Genomic DNA, 21,951 nt, shown 5'->3' on the forward strand with positions numbered 1-21,951 from the left:
GGGCAAAAACTCTCATGTTAACAAAAACAAATGCCATTAGAATTTTGGCGCGTGCTCATTGCAAGTGGCGAGTCAATGAAACAAGCATGCAGCGTATGTAGCCAGCTATGACCCACAACCATTCAAAAATCGAAAATTGCAGAGAAGGGCAGCCAGAGACTACAATCCACTGAACGAAGAAGCAGAAAAGCAATGAAGCAGAGTACCAGTAGAAACCTCAACACAGAAGAAAAGCATATATTTAGAAAGATCTGGAACTCTCTTCAACAGATTAGTATCAACCAACCTTAAAAGAACTATTACCTGCAATGGAACTAAAAATTTTCTTCATAGATAAAAGCAACACAAGCCGAGAATTCAAGTAACTAATCCAATCCAAGAGTAGAACTGTGGAGTCTCAGGGCATTGCCCAACAAAACATACTTATGGTGCAGTCCAAGCACCATTGATTAACATAATTTCATTATCCTCTTAATAACTGCAGCTACCAACATTTAAATTTCAACTTCTGCTTCGGCGACGTTCCCTAATGCCATTTCTGCATGCCATTAAGAAGAATCTTAAGTCATCTTTGCAAGTCAGGCACAGAGCAAAAACTTGAATACAGATTCTATCTTTAATTAAAGCATAGTTCAGGTCCTAAATATTCCACTCAATATATTAATTTGTCATTCCTCTTTAAAAACAGAATCTTATAGAAAGCACTACAAAGTAAAAACTACAACCTCAAAACAGAATCAGAGAGAAAGCAACATTGGTTAACAATACACAGGAAGGAAAGGGATACGAAATATTTAAAGACAGGAAGAAACCTAACCCATTGGCATAAGGTAACTCCTCACGTCCACGGTAAGGAGGTGACCTGCTGTAGCTCCGTCCACGAGGTGACAAACTGCGGCGCCTAGGGGACCGTCCACGGGGACTGTAACTTCTGATTCATGCCAATAAAAAGGGTGGGGCGAAAAGCAATAATCAGGATATTATCAAAACATACAATTTTCAATTTCAAATGCAAAATATAAACAACATTATGACCTGTACTTTCATCTTTCACTACTTACAGTAATAATGAAAAACTAATTTTATACAAAAACATCATTCATATACATCCATATATTTTACAATTGCACAAAGAATTATCAAACAATTTCAGGGAACAATCATTAGTTATAAAAAACACAATATAATGTTATCATAAGGATAAATTAACCAATGCTATCAGAACTGCACACTAGGTTAAGTTAGAATATAGGTTAGCAAACTCACCTCCGACCATAACTTGGGCTCCTACGAAATCGAGGTGGGCTGCGGCTACGACGTCTTCCTGAACCACCACGCAAGCGACACTCACGAGCAAAATGACCAGGTTCACCACACTCATAGCATTTCAAATCAGAACCACCAGAGCGACCACGGCCACCTCCACGGCCACCACCTCCACCTCTTGAGTTGTGAGAAAGCTCTACCCTCCAACCATTCTTGCCTGCTCCACAGAATGAAAATGAAAATATCAAGAAAATATGAAGTAGGCTAAAAATCATAATAGAAACATTAAAAAAGAGAAAACTTCCAGCAAAACAGATGGAGTTTTTTTATGGTTTCCTCACACAATACTTAAAAAGGAAAAATCTTGGTTAATCAAACCATAACCCTGCAAGAACATTATCAAAGGCTGACAGTCTCAGTTATGATAAATCTTGTAATTAGACATGAACACTGCTTATTACAATACAAAAAAACAACATAATAAGATAACATAACATGCACACAAACTTGGGGATAATTAAACCATCATACAATCTGTGAAAACACAGTAGTATCATATTTTGCAAAAGTGGGAACAAAGTTCTTCATTCTGAGTAAAGACAATTGTGTTACCATAATGTTTTCAGAAGTTCATTTGACCACTGGTCGATAACGACTTATTGGAGCACATATAGCTCTTAGGGGGACATACAGAACACAGGCAGCACTCACGTGGCCCATGGGTTAATTGTAGTAGCACACATCTCATAAAACAAACCCATTATGCAACAGATGTGTAGCTTGCCATAACACTCCAAAGCAGTGCATATCCTCTGTTCATACTCTTAATTCTCTTTACATGTAGTCAAAGTGTCAAACTCTACAAATCAGCAGACTTTGATGAAGACTAACGAAAAAACCATTACTGCAGGCCTGCTTGCATAAGACATTTGCAAGCCAGAAGTAGAAGTAGAAGAAAGAGAGCTCCCTCAAACGAGAAAGTAGAGTTAAATACGAAGTTGAGGAAAACCCTTCAACATATCAAACCGGAAAAGGGGTAAAAACAAATAATACATTAGCAGATAAGTAAGATCAAATTGCTTTGCAAATTTGGTAAATGAATGTTCATCATTTTAATGCATTTCAACAATTCTTCAAAAACATACCATCCAATTCACGAATAGCATCACGCGCATCTCTACTGTCATCAAAGTCAATAAAAGCATAACCAGGCGGCCTCCTTGCAACCCAAACACTGCACACACATGAACCACAAAACTTATAATGAAAGGAGAAAAATAAAATAAAAAAACTGAAAATTTGTAATGCCTTAGAATTTTAACCGGTAAATTAACCAACATAATTGAGTGATTTCAATTCATTGCCTAAAAATATAATATCATCAAGAAGAAATCCAACTAACCAAGCATGAATTTCAAGAAAAACCCCAAATTTAAACATTATCATTTATCAACCAAAGTTCCTTCGTTTACCTCCGAATAACTCCGAAAACACGGAATTCATCTTCAAGGTCCCTCTCTGTGACCCTTGAATCCAGATTACCAACATACACACGGGACATCGTTTCAGTCTTTAACAAGTGCCTGCATATTCACACATCAAAGTCACAAATTAAACCAAAATTCTATTCGAATCCGTACAAACGTCCATAAAGTCAAGAAAAATGAACCTTTTCTAAAAATAATCCACAAAAAAGAAGAAATAAACGCAAATTGATTAAAAATACAGTAAAATATTTGAATAATAAAGAAGATTTTCAAGAAAACTAAACCCAAACCTGTGAGTTCTAGGAAAATTGGGGTAAAATATAAAGGGAGCTTTTAGGTTTTGTAAAGAAGAGAAAAAAAATCAAACAGAGCGAATTTGAAAGGTGAAAAGGATAATGGAAGATTATATATTCGTAGTTAGAAAAGAAATCTGAACCTGAAGCGATGCGGGGAAGAAGAAGCGAAAAACCCTAGCAGCCTCCTGCGCTTAAAGTTGAGAGCTTTGAGTACGAAACAAACGTACAAAGCACGCCGCGTGAGTGTGAGAGCGTAGAATTTTCAAATTTATAACGCCCTTTTCTCACCACGTCATTTTCTCGGTCATATTTTGGACATCATTGATTTAGGGAATTTTTATCTTTTATTATTATATTAATAAAACAAAATATAAATTACATATGATCTAAAAATAAAATTATTAATTTTTTTATTTTTTAATTATTAAAATTTTAAATTTTAAATATATAAAATACTCAATTATTATAAAAAATTATATAAAAGTCTTAATTAATTAAATTTATTTTTTAATTAAATTTAATTTTTTTAATAAAATATTTTTTAAAAATAAAATTAATTTTTATGCTAACAACCTTGTTAAAATTGTGGATAGATTGTTACTATCTTTATATAAAGAATATTAAATTGTTAATAATTGATGAGATAAAAAATTATTTATACATTTTATAGTTTATAATTTCAATTATAAATAATAATATTAATTAAGAAATACTTGTTATTTAATTTAAAATTTTATTTTAATAAGATCATGTAAAAGATATAGTACTTTAAATAATAATAATATCAATTAAGAAATACTTGTTATTTAATTTAAATTTTTATTTTAATAAGATCATGTAAAAGATATAGTACTTTAAATTTAAATGATATTTTAATATTTATATTAGTTTATAATTATATTTTAGTATGTTTATTTATATTTTATTTATTATTTAATTATAAAAAATTATTTAAAGTGATAAAAAAATTAAAATATGATTTAATTGAATATGATCTAATTTAAAATTAATTATAAAATATATCAAAGTTAAGAATAATTTGTATTGGATTTAAATTAAATTTTAAGTTTAACTTTCAAAATTTATCTAATTTCATTCAAATAAATTATCTTTTTATTTTTATAATTAAATTTATATTTCACTTATAATATATTCTTATTTTATAAAGTGATCCTATTAAATTTTAAAAAATTAAGGAAAATAGAATAAAAGATAGAAAAATATTATTTGAAAGAAAAATATTTTTTGGGGCAAATTACTTAAATAAATTGTTTGAAAAATAAATTTACTAGATTACAACTTTTTAATACATCAAAAGAAATTTCAACTTTTTGGTATTTATAAAAATGTAGGGGTTTCCAATTGAACGTAATCCATTACAAGGTGTAGCGAGTTTACCTGATATTTCGTATTGGACAGCTACAGGTTGTAGCGCAGCGGTTTCTGACAAAATTTTACTAACCAGAAATCTCGAGTGGGTTACAAGAGAATTGTCTACATAAATCGTGGCACACAGCAGCGGTTTATGTATTGTGGATTGTCTGCATAGAATACAATTTTTTTTACACAAGAAGATGAATATTTAAATAATGATGATAACAAAAATCTTCTAATAAAAATCTAATTTACCATAATCTTGATGGCAATGCTAAAAAATTATTATATAGTTAATATTTGGTGTTTTATTATGTATGATATAGTAGATGAAAATAAAAAATAAATATAAAATGTGTGAAATGTATGTTTTGTAACTGCTTTTATTTTTGTTACTCCTACTAAAACTCCCTCCTCTTTTATTAGGGTCTAATTCGAGAATATATTACCATTTCTATTTATGAAATGCTGACAAATTTATTCATGAAAAAAAAAATTAAAATTGTACCCATAAAAAATAATTCCGTATGATAAAATTAACCAAACACTAAAAATTTAATTAAAAATCCCAAATTACCCTTCTAAAACCCAATACTTATAAAAGCCATTCTATTAACTACTTTTGGCAGTAGAAACAAAGCCATGTATAAAAGCTTGGAACCAATATTTGATTTGCTTTGATTTGATTTGTATTATATCAATAATTTTACAGTGAATGATACTGTACAAAACTAAAGCGAAAAGTTAAAGTACAAAGCAGGTACTTCCAATCGTAACATGGTACATGAAAGATAGAACCATGGATCATAGCCTTTTATGACTTAAATATTCCTACCAAGGCTGCACTTGTTCTTCATCCACCCTAGTTTGAATAGGAAAATGTCCTGCAGTCCAAAATTCACCATTCATATTTTGGGCAAGCAAACCACTATGGTCATCATGCTTAGCCTCAAAATCCAAGTCTTCAAATATTTCCTCAAAACCATCATCATAACCATCTTCAAAATTATCAATATCAAAATTGTCATCATATTCAACATCACTGTCATCCTCATTATTTTCATCAGCATCACTGAAACCACCAAAAAACTTGTCAATCCTGCCCCTTCTTCCCTCTCGTCTCATTCTCTTCGATTCCCTAACCAAGTCCCTCCATTTATTGCGTAAGAACAATATCTCATCCTTCTCCAATAACTCACCTTTCTCACCAAACCCCTCTACTAAGAAAACAGAGTGCCTCTGCCCTTTCAAACTCACATAAAACAATTCCGGATGTCTTATAATCATTGCTCTCAACTTGTTTGGGAGACCAAATTCCTTTCTGAAATGGGTCAAGTGGTCTATTAAAGTACTCTTTTCAATCATCATCCCAAGAACCTCTCTTACTACAGAGCAAGATCTCTTTTCTGCTTCCAATGATACCTTGGCTAAAGAATCAACAGGGTTCCTATAAGGGCACAATTCCGGAATTTCTTCAAATTTTAGCAGGAAACTCTGGTGACGTCTCTTTATGTTAAGCCCTTTTCTAAGTCTTAGTTGTTTGAACTTTAAAGGCCGATCAACTATTAAATCAGGAGAACGAAATGCAGGAGGCAGTAATGGCTTTGCCAAGCTTGAGTCCCAAGATACAAGCTCAAGTGCACGGCCATAGGAAGTTTCAACAGTCTTGAATTTATCTGGAAAATCATTGCACAAACGGGATCTAAAATTAGGAGGAAGACCAAGATCTGGAGCAAGGTGAACCAACTTTGATAGGAGTAACCGGTGGTGAGATGATAACATAAGAAGCTTCTGGAGTTTGATTGCCAAAGTGGTGGAAATGGAGGATTGAAGAGTGAGTTCCTCAGCAGCAAGGGCAGCAGCAGCTGGAGTTAGACGAACACATAGTTGAGGATATAACTTTGTTGCATTGAGTGGCTTAGGTGGCCATGGTATAGTGAAGAGTTCAAAAATAGAAGGGTACCGATGGATCATAGTAAGTATGGAATGAGGTGTAGAAAGAGTAAGATAAGACCGGCATTTAGAGAGAATGTGAAGAGGAAGATAATGTTTTGGTTTAGAAAGAAGTAAGGTTTTCAGCTTTTGAACAAACCGAGTTTTATTCTTCAAAACAACACGCCTATCAAGACCAGTGTCACGTACATGTTTGACTGAGGAACAACAAATTGAAATCGAGATGTCGCTGAGATAATTATTATGTTCCTTTTGTTTTCTGAAGGTGGAACAGGACAAAGAAGATGTCCCCGGAAGAAAGCTTGAACCTAAGTCACAGACTAGTTTGTTATTACTGAATTGACAAGGAAGGCACAATGCCATTTTTATAGTTTCAACCACTCACACTTAACCTGAAAATGAGAGAAAAAAATCAAATAAGAACCAAGAAGAAAAAACTTCCTGAGATAAACTACCAAGGTCCAAGTGTTTGACCGAACTAAGTTACACAAAACAACCCTTGGTTTCCTAAAACCTTGAACTTCTTAGAGGCTTCTTGACAATTTGGCATAGAATACTTAATTAGAATAAAATGTATTTCTACTTAACAAAGATTTGACAACAGAAATTAGAAATGCATAAAGTAAGGACTTCACTCCTTAAATTCAGGGTTACCGTAACATGAAGGATCATAACATTGGCAAATCTTTGGTGAATAATCAATCAATCATATCCTAAAAGCATAATCTGTCAATTCTGCAGATTAAGAATAAAGTTTTTCATTTCAGGGCTATTCTAAATAGAAATCCTTATTAACATAGAGACTAGTTTCTTTCCAATGATATTATGTTTTTGCATAACTCAAGAAACTTGCTATTAGAAATTCAATTTGACATTTGAAGTGGAAATCTTATGCAATAATCCTACGGCCATTCAACTTTTCTGGGAATCTTATAATTACCAAGAAGATAAAAATCAATATATGTAATATACTAGTCATGAATGCATCAGATAGAGAAAGACTCACATAAAACCAAGAATTCATCAATCCAAGCCAGCAAAAAGTACTGTGACAAGACAGTGAAGAACAGGATAGCTACTATACCAAAAAGAAAAGATAAAATGCAAATAACTTTACATCAAACACACAAGAATGACCGAACTCAAAATCAAGGTTCTGAAAATTGAACCGGTCATCGAACCGCTCTAGTTACTGATTCACAGATTTACTGGTCCAACTGGTTCAATCGAAAAAACCGTTTTATAATAAATAATAAATAAATTATAAATAAACAGCCTAAACCATAATTATAGACCGTCACAATCTAAGCACAACTAAGTCACAAAACACAAAATACCAGCATATCACTCTCCAGTAGCACATAACTATATATAAAAGTCACAAAACACAAAACACCAGCACAACAGAGCAGCCATAGCTAATCAATAATCAATTAATCATTCAATTTAAGCACAATTAAGTCATCAAGACACAATCTGAGCACAATTGGGTCAAAAAACACAAAACAGCAGCACATCACAATATATAAAAATCATAAAACACAACAGCAGCCCAATTTTGATAAAGACTAACAAGATTAACCAGAGAACAAAATTAACTAATCATTCAATTATTCAATCTAAAAAAAAAGAGTACAAATGTACAATACAGCACAAGGGCAGAACTAATCATTCAATGATTCACATTTCAATCTGAGTAGAGCTAGCAGAATCCCAAACAAAAATCAATGTTAAATACTTGACAAAAAAGTGCTGCGCAATAAATATCAGTTACCAAATCAGTTGTTATATATTTGTGTATGAATACATGTATTTTTTAACTCATTTTTTATGTGTATTTTGTATTTCATGTATTTTCCACGGCTGGCTTATTTTTAGTATGAACTTAGCATACTTGAATACTCAAGACTTAGGGTTTCAAATTACGGAGCTTCAATGTGTCGTAGCACTATCTTCTTAAACGGTCTGAAACAGCATCAGAAAGCAGCTGCCGCATGAATGGAAATCACAAGAATGGAACAGCAAAAGATTCTTTCGAATTAATATTTGAAGAGTGTAATAGAACAAAATATGAAAAGTGTTTAGGAAAAAGAGAATCAAAGAGAACAGCAATATATATATATATATATATATATATATATATATATATATATATATATTTTTTTTTTTTCCCACATGATTTGGGTGCTGTAAGAGGATCCCCAATGTCCCAGTCAATGCAAAACTAGGAAAGGAGTGATGCAAATTATAGTCGAAAATGATTCTCAGAGTGGCCTAATTTATAGTTTGGAATAAATTCTTTAACAAATGAACTATAGGAATGAATTCAAAGCAATCAAATTCATAATTGAGGAGCCATCGACAAACAAGAGTGGATAATCACGAGCTACTTCATAACTATATGGTGGCTATTATGGAGAATTAGAAACAGACAAGTTAATGGCAAAGACAAAGACTTCAGAAGACCAAAGCATCATATACAAAAGATAATAATGGAAGTGAACAAGAAAGAACCTTGCAAAGCGCCTTTGGGTATCACCACCGCAACATATTCTTTCTCATCTCCGAGCCATGCTTGTCTTCCTTCCTTCCTTCGTGTGTTCCTTTTTGTCCGAGACTAATGACTATCTCCGAGTAAAACCAAATAAAATTAAAATTAAGTTGGCTAAAGCTTAAGGATAATATTAGTTAAGACTCTTAATTTCTAAAAATAACTAATTTGAGACTCGTTTTTTACTTTTTTTTTAACTTCTCATAAAAGATAAAACTAGAACTTTCAAAAGCATATTATCATAAGTCCTTCATGCCAAGGTTGTGAGAACCGAACCGGTCATTGAATCGGTCGAGTGATTGGTTCAATAGTTCAATGGTCCAACAGGGGTGAAATTATAGTTGAACCAGTTTAATTAAATATACAATAAAATTATTAAAAATTCAATGTTTAATTTTAGATATTCAAACTTAATAATTTCTAAACTAGCTTCAAAGTTTCACAACATCCATAATTTATTATTAAAAATTTACAAAATAATAAATTTTCAAGTTCAAAAATGCTATTCGTACACCAAAATCAACCACTAAAATCAGCCACCAATGTATTTGTGTATAAATACATGTGTAATTTAATTTATTTTCAATGTGTATTTGTATTTCAACATGTATTTTATACTGGTGGCTGATTTTAGTGTACACGTAGCATAGTCCATCAAATAATTAGCAATAATACTTGTTCATACCCTGGCCCAATGTTAAGGGCCCAGGTCCAATCGAAAAGCCTGATCCAATAGATTAAGCTTAGCAAAGCACCCACCTCCATTCAAGAGGTCGGTGTCAACCCCGACTTAGTACAAAGAAGTCGGTTGTGAGATTAGCTGGCAGATAAATACTCATTCAAATGAGTAACCGCCCCTAAAATCTCTCTAACCACTTCCTAAAGCCATATCTTAACCTCCCTAAGATAGTGGGACGGTTATTATCCTAAAGATACGGCACTACTCCAACGGTGGTTATTGGCTCACCACTATAAGTACACTGACACACCTCAGGTATTCCTAAGTCCAATACTCTCTAAGACCTGCTTACACCCTTGCTAACTTAGGCATCGGAGTGTCCTTGCAGGTACCACCCCCCATTCACACGCGAGCACAAGTCGGACGGAGCCTCTCGAGCTGCGGACATACCCGGAGTTCTCCTCCACCATACACTTGGGCCGCCAAATGCCATCCATTGGACTAATCTCCGGTTACCCACCGTAACATTGGCGCCGTTGCCGGGGACCCGAGAGATCACTCAATGATGGCGGATAGATCCCACGAAGAAGGCCATGTGGAAACAGATTCTGAACAAGAGAGTCTAGACGTAGGCCATGGCGACGAAGACAATGATCAACACCGAGAGGGTACCTCCGGAGTAAAGAATCCGAAGGTAAATTCCTCATATGGACGTGAATCAGAAAAAGGCGGACCGTCTCATGTAACCGAACTAATGAGTTTGGTTCATAGTCGCCTGGAACAATTGGAGCAAGAGCGGGAGAGACAAAAGGAAACCGAAAGGTACCTTAAAGAGGAGATGGAACGACGAAAAGAGTTAGAAAGAAAACTCTTACAGCTAGAATCCTCCCTCAAGAACTACTGCGATGAAGGAGAAGATCGACTCCCGGGAGGAGAAGATCCCTTCAGCGAGGACATAATGAGGGCGAAAGTTCCAGGGAACTTTAAAAGCCCTGATATGGACCTCTATGATGGAACTACGGATCCAAAGCATCATCTTAGCAACTTCAAAAGTCGGATGTATCTGGCTGATGCCTCCGACGCTACGAGATGCAAGGCCTTCCCGACCACTTTATCGAAAGCAGCGATGAAGTGGTTCGATAGCCTCCCCCCGAGATCCATTACTAGTTTTGAAGACCTCTCAAGGAAATTCTTGATGAGGTTCTCAATTCAGAAGGATAAAGTAAAACATGCACCGAGCCTCCTGGGAGTAAAACAGGAGGTCGGAGAGTCTTTACGAGCCTATATGGAAAGGTTTAATAAGGCATGTTTAGAAATCCAAGACCTGCCCACGGAGGCAGTAATAATGGGGTTAGTCAACGGACTTAGAGAAGGCCCCTTCTCACAGTCCATATCCAAAAGACACCCCGTTTCTCTGAGTGATGTACAAGAAAGGGCTGAAAAGTACATCAACATGGAAGAGAATGCAAAGTTAAGAGACCCGAGTTCACGACCTGGACCTGCTTCCTCCTCTAGAGAGAGGGAAAGGGAAGTCAGGAAGAAGGAAGAACCCGGTCTCGAAAGGCCCAGAAAGTATCACTCTTATACTCCTCTAAAGACTTCTATAGTGGATGTATACAGAGAGATCTGCAACACTGAAAGGCTGCCACCCCCAAGACCTATTAAAAATAAAAAAGGGGGAAGCCGCAGCGAATATTGCGAATACCATAAGATATATGGTCACTCCACCAACGACTGTTACGACCTCAAAAATGTGATAGAAAAGCTGGCTAGAGAAGGTCGGCTTGATAGATATCTCATGGAGAGGTCGGACACCCATGGAAAGAGAAAGCGAGACGACATGGACAGGAGAGATCCTCCACCACAGACCCCTGAGAGACACATCCACATGATCTCAGGAGGATTTGCGGGAGGTGGAGTCACCAAATCTTCTCGCAAAAGACATCTGAAGAGAGTCTATCAGGTCGGGGATGAGACACCCGACCTCCCCACTATCTCATTTACAAAAGAAGATGGGCAAGGGATAGTACCCGGGCATGATGATCCCGTGGTAATAACTATGATCCTAGCTAATGCCCATCTCCACAGAACCCTAGTAGATCAAGGAAGCTCGGCGGACATCCTATTCAAGCCCGCCTTCGACAAACTAGGGTTAGACGAGAAAGAGCTGAGAGCCTACCCCGACACCCTATATGGGTTAGGGGATACGCCAATAAAGCCGCTAGGTTTTTTACCCCTTCACACAACTTTCGGAAAAGGGGAAAAATCGAGAACTCTAAGCATAGACTTCATAGTCATCGATGAAGGGTCAGCCTACAATGCCCTAATTGGCAGGACTACCCTTAATCGTCTTGGAGCAGTGGTATCAACTCCTCACCTCTGCATGAAATTCCCAACTCCAGGAGGAATAGCCACGGTGAGGGGAGATCAAAAATTGGCAAGGAAGTGCTATAACGAAAGCCTAAATCTGAGAGGAAAGGGCAAAGAAGTCCACACCATAGAGTTAGGTGGGACAAGAACCAGAGAAGAGCTACGACCTCAGCCGGGAGGAAAAACCGAGGAGATACAAGTCGGTGAGGAGGAAGGAAAGAATACCTACATAGGAGCCAACCTAGGGGAAACCCTGAAACAAAGGTTGGGTGAACTCCTAAGAGCTAATTCCGACCTCTTCGCCTGGAAAGCCTCCGACATGCCTGGGATTGATCCCGAGCTCATGTCCCATAGGCTCTCGGTTTACCCAGGGTCCCGACCTGTACAGCAAAGAAGACGCAAACTCGGCCCAGAGAGGGCCTCCATAGTAGAAGAACAAGTACAGGCGCTCCTGGAAGCCGGCTTTATCAGAGAGGTCAAATACCCAACATGGCTAGCAAATGTGGTGCTAGTCAAAAAGCAAAATGGTAAGTGAAGAATGTGCATCGACTACACCGACTTGAATAAGGCCTGTCCTAAGGACCCTTATCCTCTACCGAGTATTGACACCCTAGTAGACTCCAGCTCAGGGTACCAATACTTATCATTCATGGACGCCTACTCGGGATATAACCAAATCCCGATGCATGAACCCGACCAAGAGAAAACATCGTTCATCACACCAAAAGCCAACTATTGTTACGTGGTCATGCCATTCGGACTAAAGAATGCAGGAGCCACGTACCAAAGGCTGATGAACAAAGTGTTTTCCCCCCATCTAGGGAGCTTAATGGAGGTGTACGTCGACGACATGTTAGTAAAAACCAAGCAAGAAGTCGACCTCTTAACCGACCTCTCACAAGTCTTCGATACTATAAGGTTGCATGGGATGAGACTAAATCCCGCAAAATGCGCCTTCGCAGTAGAAGCAGGAAAATTTCTAGGGTTCATGCTAACACAAAGAGGGATCGAGGCCAATCCCGACAAGTGCAGAGCCATCCTAGAAATGAAAAGTCCGACTTGTTTGAGAGAGGTTCAACAGCTCAACGGCCAACTTGCAGCCCTCTCCAGGTTTTTGGCAGGATCAGCACTAAAATCCCTTCCATTATTCTCCCTATTAAGGAAGGGATGCCAGTTTGAATGGACTCCGGAATGTGAGGAGGCGTTCCAAGAGTTCAAAAAATTCTTGAGCCAACCTCCCATATTAACCCGACCAGCACCGGGAAAAGACCTCGCCCTATACTTATCCGTCGCAAACAGGGCTGTCTCATCAGCCCTGATCAGAGAAGACGAGGTCAGGCAACACCCGGTCTATTTTACCAGCAAGGTTCTACAAGGTCCTGAACTAAGGTACCACAAACTAGAGAAGTTTGCTTACTCCTTAGTAATAGCCTCAAGAAGGCTAAGACCTTATTTCCAGGCTCACACAATAAGAGTCCGTACGAACCAGCCCATGAAGCAAATCCTTCAAAAGACGGATGTCGCAGGGAGAATGGTTCAATGGGCGATAGAGCTCTCCGAGTTCGATTTGAGATACGAAACTCGGACTGCAATTAAAGCCCAGTGCCTCGCCGACTTCATTGCAGAATACGCAGGTGAACAAGAGGAAAAAACCAACTACATGGAATCCGGGTCCTCCAGGGGAGCTAATATTGGTAGATGGAAAAGGAACCCAGTTAGAGGTCAATCAGGCAGAATATGAAGCCTTGATTGCAGGATTAAAGCTAGCAGAAGAAGTTGGCGCCACAAAGGTGACAATCTATAGCGACTCACAAGTGGTGACTTCCCAAATAAGTGGGGAATATCAGGCAAAGGACCCCAATATGAAGAAATACTTGGAAAAAACCTTGGAACACCTTGGGCACTTTACGGAAACTGAGATCAAGCACATAACTCGGGATCTAAATAGCAGAGCTGACGCCCTGTCCAAGTTAGCAAGTACCAAACCCGGAGGGAACAACAGAAGCCTGATTCAAGAGACCCTACAAGAGCCCTCGGTATCAAAAGCAGAAGATGAACGAGAGGTTCTTGAGGTACTCGGCCTAAACCTCGGATGGATGAATCCCTTAGTCGAATACCTAAAATTCGACATCCTCCCCAAAGAGGAGAAAGAGGCTAAAAAGATCCGAAGGGAAGCACAACATTATACTTTGGTGAGAAATGTCCTTTACAGAAGAGGAATATCAACACCATTGTTGAAGTGCGTACCGACCTCAAGAACCACCGAGGTGTTGGAAGAAGTACACAATGGGATTTGCGGAAATCATCTCGGAGCAAGGTCGCTAGCCAGAAAAGTAATCCGAGCAGGATTCTATTGGCCGACCTTGCAGAAAGATGCTACCGACTTTGTGAAAAAATGCCAACCATGCCAGATGCATGCAAATTTCCACGTAGCCCCACCAGAAGAGCTCATTAGTATAACTTCCCCCTGGCCCTTTGCAAAATGGGGGATGGATCTGTTAGGTCCTTTTCCCCAAGCACCAGGGCAAGTTAAATACTTAATCGTGGGAATAGATTACTTCACAAAGTGGATAGAAGCAGAACCATTAGCCACTATCACTGCTCAAAGAAGTCGCAGGTTCCTCTACAAAAACATCATCACAAGGTATGGGATACCTTATTCCATCACCACAGATAATGGAACCCAATTCACCGACGCCACCTTCAGAAACCTGGTAGCCAGCATGAAAATCAAGCATCAATTCACCTCGGTAGAACACCCACAAGCCAATGGGCAAGCCGAGGCAGCTAACAAGGTCATACTGGCAGGTTTGAAGAAAAGATTACAGGAAGCAAAGGGAGCTTGGGCCGAAGAGCTCCCTCAAGTACTGTGGGCTTATAGGACAACTCCCCAATCCGCCACAGGAGAAACACCTTTTCGACTAGTGTACGGCGTAGAAGCCATGATTCCTATAGAAATCAGTGAGCAAAGCCCAAGGGTAATTCTCCATGATGAGGTCGGAAATGTACAGGGGCACAAAGAGGAGCTCGACTTGCTCCCCGAAGTCCGAGAGAACGCCCAGATAAGAGAAGCAGCATTAAAGCAAAGAATGGCTACCAGATACAACAAAAAAGTCATTCGAAGAACATTTGCTGTAGACGACTTGGTCCTAATCAGAAACGACATTGGAGTCAACAAGTCGGGGGAAGGAAAGCTCGCCGCCAATTGGAAAGGGCCATACAAAATCAAAGAAGTGTTAGGGAAAGGTTATTATAAAATAACCGACCTGGATGGCACTGAGTTACCAAGGTCGTGGCATGCTTGTAATATGAAAAGGTACTACAGCTAGAAGCGAACTCTACTCCCTGATGTACTCTTTTCCCAGCTTTATGATTTTTTTCCAAAAAAGGGTTTTTTCTGGAGAGGGGTTTTTAATGAGGCATCATAGTAGAGGCTAAGGGAAATATACTGTCAAGACCCTTAGTAGCAAAAAGGTACCTTCCCGATTAATAAAGATCTTTTTCATTAATATATTTCTCTTAAATATCATTCTCTATTTTTATATAAGTCTTTCTACGAAACGCGCCGACTTAAGCTCGACAAAGCGTGAAAATCCCATGAACCGACCTAACATGGTCGTCAGGATGAAACGACGAGGTACAAGTCGGTGTAAAGAGGTTATACGAGTTGATCGCATTAAACTCGGGAATTGTCCGACTCTTAAGTCGAAAGAAACCCCGAGTAACGCAAACTCGACAGAACTCCGAGTAAAAGAAAACCGAGTTCCGAGTAGATAAAGCGCATCGCAAAAATAACCTAAGTCATAAAAACTCACTAAAGCAAAAGCTGAGTAAAAAGGATAACAAAAGAGATATGAGAGCCTGAGAAAGTTTAAAGTTTGCACACGGGCCTTCGCACGAAGAAGGCTCAAGAAAACAATGCAAGCAAACAAAAGGCTTTCCGAAAAGATCAAACAGATCAAAATAAAAAAGCATGCATACGCGCAAAGTAACTTAAAACCCCTATCCAAAAAGGGGCACCCACTTTGACTAGAAAACCCTTATCCAAAAAAGGGAATTTATTTTGACTAGAAAACCCTTATCCAAAAAAGGGAATTTATTTTGTTTAAACCCTTATCCAAAAAAGGGCAACAAACAGAATATTTTGTTTACGGCCTTAAAAGGCCAAAAGCAAATCGTTCAACACCACCAACAAATAAATATAAGTTCAAAAAAAAGGGGGGACCCACAGGCCGGGCCCCCATATAGCCACAAAATAAAAAGAAGTCATTTCTTGGAAGCTGCAGAGGAATCACCACCACCAGGAGGAACGTCACCAGGACCGGGAGGAGGAGCCAAAGAGGAAGTCGGAGCAGGAGTGGAAGGACTCGGATCATCCTTGGAAGGAGGAGGAGACTCTATAATCCTCTGCCCCCGAGTCTTTAGGTCTGACTCTGAAAGGACCTCGGGAACAGGAGGATCAACAATGGCGCCATCAATCACCACTTTGTCAGGATGTAATGGAGAAAGATCCAAGTCGGGGGCTATAACCCTGACCTGTTCTAGGAAAATTCTCCAAGACTCCTCGGCGCCATCGGCGATAGAGTCCTCCAAGTCAGCATAAGCAGTCCGAGAGTTCAGCAAATCCTTCTTCACCTCCACCATATCTTTAAATAGGCTTTGGTAACTCTCCTGGGCCGCCTTCCTCAAATTTACCTCCATAGTACATTGGGCTCGCAGCTCGCTCTCCTTCTTCCGGAGGTCGTCTCTCTCCTTCCTCAACTTATCCCTCTCCTCCTTTAACTCCTTCTGATGTTTTTCAAACATAAGAAGCCTCTCCTCCAGCTCCTCGACCTTTGGGGAAGTCCCCAGAGAGCTAAGAGGAGTCTTCTCAAACATGTCCAAAAGTTTGCCACAAACTCCCGCCGCCCTAAAACTTTCTTCGGCCAGAGTGGCAAGGTGTTTCCGAACAGAAACATCATCCATATTGATAAGTGGATAGATGTTCTTTCGGACAAAGGCAAGAGCCTCCGCCCTAACACCACCTTCCCAAGAAGGGCCAGACTCTGAAGTCTTGCGCTTCTTACTCTCTGGCTCGGAGAACGGTTGGGCAGAAGGGAGTGGTCGAGCCAAATTTGAGGAGGAGGAAATAACAATAGGTTGAGACGGAGTACCCACATTCCTAGGAGGAGGAGGAAGAGGAGGAGGAGAGACGACCGCCTTACCCCCAGACCTAGCCCGGGACTTCGCCTTGGCTTCCTGCACCCGCTGGTAGGACTCTTGAGCATTTTTCTTTGCCATATCTACAAAAGGAACAACCAAGTTACAAGTCGGTAAAATACAAGTCGGCAAAATGCAACTCGGAAACAAGAAATGCATGCACTACCTATGCAAGATTGAACAAAGACCGACGTCCCCTGAAGGATTTTTCTCGTGTCCAAGTATGGGGCCCTCCCCCATGCTTCTCGGAAAAACCCAACAATGGCCGCCTCCACTTCATCTAGGTCATCTAGACCTATCTTTTCACAAGGGGTGGCCGGCAGCCAATAAAGGGGAAAGCGAGGGGAGGAATGCTCGTCCAGAAAAAAGGGGTGGTGACCCTCTACGGCTTGAACCTTGAAGAATAAATTTTTGAAGTCGTGGAAAGATTCGTCGAAAAGGGTGAAAATCCTCCGACCTTGAATGGCTCGGAAGGATACCCATTGTTGCTTATTATTTAGCCCACTAAAGGGCTTAGTCATATGGAAAAGATAAAAGAAGATTCTCAAGGAAGTTGGAAAGTCCAGAGCGTGGCTTATAAACTGGTAGATCTTCAAGAAACCCCAGGAATTGGGATGGAGTTGAGTAGGGGCAACCTTACAGTGGTGCAGAACGGATATCTCAAAATCCGAGAAAGGAAGAAAAACACCCAAACGGGTGATCATGCATTCATATATAAAGAAAAAATGAGGGGCTGCCTCATCAACTCTCCCAAAACAGACCCGGTCTTCGGGACCCGGGATTATCAGCTCATATTTGGGCTCGTCCTCATCCGAAGTACAGAGCCTGTGATGAGTACGGAGGTGGGTGATGAACTCAGCGTCAACCAACGGTTCCTCCCCAAGGACCGTATCGTCAACCCACTGAGAAAGAATGTCTACAGAAGCCATTTTTTTTATATAAAAGAGAAAGTGGCAGAAAACCTACAAAAAGGAAAAGGAAAAAGAAAATCAAAAAACAAGGCCGCTAAAGAAGAAAGATTCGAAACTAGAATCTACGGGTCAACCTATCTACTCGCCAAACAAAACATGCAAACAAAAATGACACGGGAAAAGCAAAACTAACCTTTATCCGAAAGTGAAGGTTGGAGAGAGCTGAAGCCTTCAAACACAAGAATGCAACACGAACAGGATAAGGAGAAGTTTGAAAGATTGCAGAAACGGAAAATGGAAAGAGAGGGAAAGTATTTATAAATGGGCTAAGGGGCATAATGGTAAAAACGAGGCAGCCATTAATGCGACTGCACCGTTACCAAAGCCCTCAATCCCTAAATAATCCCTCAACGGACACGACGCTTGGATTGACGTAACTGTCAGAAACCAAAAGTCGCGAAAATCACGTCGGTTTCCGAGATCCGTGTTCTTTCAAACAAGTCGACTACGAACCCGAGCTAAATACTTGAACCCAAACTTTAAAAGATTTGGGTTCAAGTAGGGGCACTGTTCATACCCTGGCCCAATGTTAAGGGCCCAGGTCCAATCGAAAGGCCTGATCCAATAGATTAAGCCTAGCAAAGCACCCACCTCCATTCAAGAGGTCGGTGTCAACCCCGACTTAGTACAAAGAAGTCGGTTGTGAGATTAGCTGGCAGATAAATACTCATTCAAATGAGTAACCGCCCCTAAAATCTCTCTAACCACTTCCTAAAGCCATATCTTAACCTCCCTAAGATAGTGGGACGGTTATTATCCTAAAGATACGGTACTACTCCAACGGTGGTTATTGGCTCACCACTATAAGTACACTGACACACCTCAGGTATTCCTAAGTCCAATACTCTCTAAGACCTGCTTACACCCTTGCTAACTTAGGCATCGGAGTGTCCTTGCAGGTACCACCCCCCATTCACACGCGAGCACAAGTCGGACGGAGCCTCTCGAGCTGCGGACATACCCGGAGTTCTCCTCCACCATACACTTGGGCCGCCAAACGCCATCCATTGGACTAATCTCCGGTTACCCACCGTAACAATACTAATGTGTCATCACATCAACAACAAAAAATCAGAATAAAAAATATTCAACAATAACTTCTAACCTAATAATCAAATAATAAAAAATAAGAATACTTTCATCTCACGTAAACTGAATAGTAGAGATCCTCAAACCAAGAATTATATAATCCTAACACAAAACAAAGTTCAATTCAATTACGAATTTTTAAACATGTTGAATATAAGAGAGCCAAAACATAAAATTATATTTAGTTTGAATTCTAATCCATTAATCAGCAACTGATTCTAACTTCTGAATCCAAACTAAACTAAAAACACAGCAGCATCTATAACATTCCCCCTCAAGTAAGAGCCTCTCTTTTGGCTGATACCATGTCATGAAATCACTCATCCCAAAAACTTAAGCTGATAGGAGAAGGTAACACTAATGGTTATATCTCTAACAAGGGTAAGTGGTAGCTGTTGGTGGGGGCTGCTCTTGTCGGAGTTGTCTCTGATAGGGTTTAGGTTTTGTGAATTGTGAGAGTGAAGGGAGAGGGAGTCTTTTGTGTCTGCCCGTCTGGTTTTCTTTTTTTTTTTTCTTTTTTTCTGAGCAGTGAACCGAGCATTCAAAAAACCGGACCAATTCATTGGATTCACATATTAACTACCAGTTCAGCCGTTTTTTATTGATTTTTTTAAGACAGTTTTAGAGATCAACTGAATCAGTCAAAAGATCCGTTTTTTGATTAATCCGATCAAACCGATCAATTCGATCTGATTTTCATAACCTTGCTTCATACAGAGAGTATGAACTAATTTCGCCAAACTATTATTTGTCAAAGTCATGTGGTGCAGATAAAAGGGATAGAAAAAAGCAATAGAGTTTCAAAAGTTTGAACCTTTAAGCTTTAATTCGACAAAAAGCTTAGAATTTGAGAAGTGCCAAATACTCCAGTTTAAATCTCTGCAAATAAAACTAAGCCATCACAGATTATGCAATAGAATAAACATGAAGAACAATATAAATTCACAAAACATATTCACTACTAGGAATGGTAATATTACCCGAATTTGTGGGCACCCACTCCGTCCCTATCCACTTGGGACGGGTAATTATCGCCCCCGCACCAGGACGGACGGGACGGATTCTTGAGCAGGGTGGGGTCGGGTTTAGGTTAAACCCGTCCCTATCTGCCTCGGTATATATATATATATATATAAATATTTAAATTTTTATTTTAATTTATGTTATGTATGTAATGATGGTTATTTAAATTTTTATTTTAATTTAGGTTAAACCCGTTTAACTTTTTACTACTCGCAGACAGAAGCGGGACAAGTTCGATGTGGGTTATTGTCGGGCGGGAGAGGACCGGGTAGAACAAAAACCTGTCCCGTACCTGCCCCATTGCCATCCCTATCCACTACAACTCAATTTATAAAACCTATCCACTATCCAACAATATAAATTCACACAATAATATAAAAAAACAGCACCAACAATATAAAAACCGCAGCTCAATTCACCATTTTGATATTAAAACAACCACAAATCAACACTAAATACCAATAATCAGAAAGAAAAAAAATATCAATCATCCACTAAACCTACATATATTACATTGAAACAACAAAATTTGAATAATTTGCCAAGAATCAACAAATTATAATCAATAACAATCAAGAATCAACTCAATCAGTTAATCAATTAATCAGTTAAACAGATTATAATTCAGTAATTTAACTGAATAACTTTTAAAAAATACAAAAAATGACCTGATGATGTGAAGACAGAATATGGGCAGAGAAGAGGGAGACGAAGCAACGGGAAACAGAGAGTGGCGACGCCAGATGAGGAGGCGGCGACGAGCACGAGAGACGCAGTTAAGGCACAGGAGCTGGTCTGGTGGTAGACGCAGTGAAGGCGGGCGCAAATGGAGGCGATAGACACGGACAGAGGTACAGACGATGCGACATCAGTGAAGGCGTAGGAGCTGATAGACGCAGAGTGTCGGCGACAGCAACTTTGTGAGAGTGAGAAGATTGAGGTGCTGTGTCCAGCTCCTATGCTTTTTGGCTACTTTCATATCTATTTAGAATGAGAGAGTGAGATTATGGGTTGGAGTGAGAATTCGGGTTCTTTTTTCCCTGTCCATTTACTGGTTTTCATTTAAAATTGGCTGCTTCAAATCGGTTTTCACCGTTTCTTTTTCTTATCCGGTCCTATATTCTATCTGGACCGGTTCTATGGCCGGTCACTAATGATCAAATTGAATCTTTATTCTATTTTATTGTTTATTTGACTAGTAGTTGTATGATCTTTTCGTTCTTTGTAAAAATAAGTTAATAACATCTAACATTCAATGTTCATATAAAAATTCATTTAAAAATTATAGTTATTGATGTTATGTTATTTTGGATGATTTAAAGACTTTGGTATACAACTATGTTTACTCTTATATTTACATATATAGAGATAGAATATGCGTTTCTTATGGTATTTCAAAAATCTATCTTGGTACTAAAATTAGTTATATATATTTGTATATGTTACTTTATAATTTTTTTTTTCTTGATAAGATAATTGGTTATCGAAGTAATAAGATGTTTCACACATAGTAGAATAATCAAAAACCAAATATGTATTCCTATATCCTATATAATCAAACATCTCTCTTGGTACTAATAGACTTTAATTATATCTTTACATATTTTTGGTAACCACATACATCAACGAATGGATGAGGTTGAAGTCTATTAGCGTTTTTATAAGAGTAGTTCCAAGAGAAGCATTTCTTTTA

The 21,951-nt window shown here is 38.7% G+C and overlaps 2 protein-coding genes across 7 annotated transcripts; both read right to left on the reverse strand.

Annotated features, from left to right (window-relative positions):
• Window positions 1-304: 304 nt before the first annotated feature.
• LOC130935038 (serine/arginine-rich splicing factor RSZ22-like) lies at window positions 305-3,278 on the reverse strand. Of its 2 annotated transcripts, none has more exons than XM_057864584.1 (6): window positions 3,190-3,278; window positions 2,739-2,849; window positions 2,412-2,500; window positions 1,267-1,483; window positions 818-931; window positions 305-538 (listed from the first exon to the last, which is right to left on the reverse strand). In XM_057864584.1, the coding sequence occupies exons 2-6, from the start codon at window positions 2,825-2,827 to the stop codon at window positions 502-504; spliced, it is 546 nt and encodes a 181-aa protein (XP_057720567.1). In that variant the 5' UTR covers window positions 2,828-2,849; window positions 3,190-3,278; the 3' UTR covers window positions 305-501. The 2 variants fall into 2 exon arrangements, with proteins under 2 accessions (XP_057720567.1, XP_057720568.1); XM_057864585.1 differs by having other exon boundaries at window positions 3,044-3,196.
• A 1,763-nt stretch (window positions 3,279-5,041) lies between these two features.
• LOC130935227 (protein WHAT'S THIS FACTOR 1, chloroplastic-like) lies at window positions 5,042-21,290 on the reverse strand. Of its 5 annotated transcripts, XM_057864853.1 has the most exons (4): window positions 20,927-21,288; window positions 20,050-20,114; window positions 8,891-9,000; window positions 5,042-6,768 (listed from the first exon to the last, which is right to left on the reverse strand). In XM_057864853.1, the coding sequence occupies exon 4, from the start codon at window positions 6,737-6,739 to the stop codon at window positions 5,255-5,257; it is 1,485 nt and encodes a 494-aa protein (XP_057720836.1). In that variant the 5' UTR covers window positions 6,740-6,768; window positions 8,891-9,000; window positions 20,050-20,114; window positions 20,927-21,288; the 3' UTR covers window positions 5,042-5,254. The 5 variants fall into 5 exon arrangements, with proteins under 5 accessions (XP_057720836.1, XP_057720834.1, XP_057720837.1 ...); XM_057864851.1 differs by lacking the exon at window positions 20,050-20,114; XM_057864854.1 differs by lacking the exon at window positions 20,927-21,288 and having other exon boundaries at window positions 20,050-20,683.
• Window positions 21,291-21,951: the final 661 nt, after the last annotated feature.

Source organism: Arachis stenosperma, chromosome 6, assembly GCF_014773155.1.
Source record: "Arachis stenosperma cultivar V10309 chromosome 6, arast.V10309.gnm1.PFL2, whole genome shotgun sequence".
NCBI classification, from domain to species: domain Eukaryota; kingdom Viridiplantae; phylum Streptophyta; class Magnoliopsida; order Fabales; family Fabaceae; genus Arachis; species Arachis stenosperma.

What these genes read in the sequence shown, in the direction of transcription:
- LOC130935038 (XM_057864584.1), bottom strand. Translation starts at nt 2,827, where the DNA reads ATGTCCCGTGTGTATGTTGGTAATCTGGATTCAAGGGTCACAGAGAGG. An exon ending in TGCTATTCGTGAATTGGATG is followed by an intron (nt 1,484 to 2,411) that starts GTATGTTTTTGA and finishes TCTGTGGAGCAG; the next exon opens with GCAAGAATGGTTGGAGGGTA. An exon ending in GAGTTACCTTATGCCAATGG is followed by an intron (nt 539 to 817) that starts GTTAGGTTTCTT and finishes AATGGCATGCAG; the next exon opens with AAATGGCATTAGGGAACGTC.
- LOC130935227 (XM_057864855.1), bottom strand. Translation starts at nt 6,739, where the DNA reads ATGGCATTGTGCCTTCCTTGTCAATTCAGTAATAACAAACTAGTCTGT.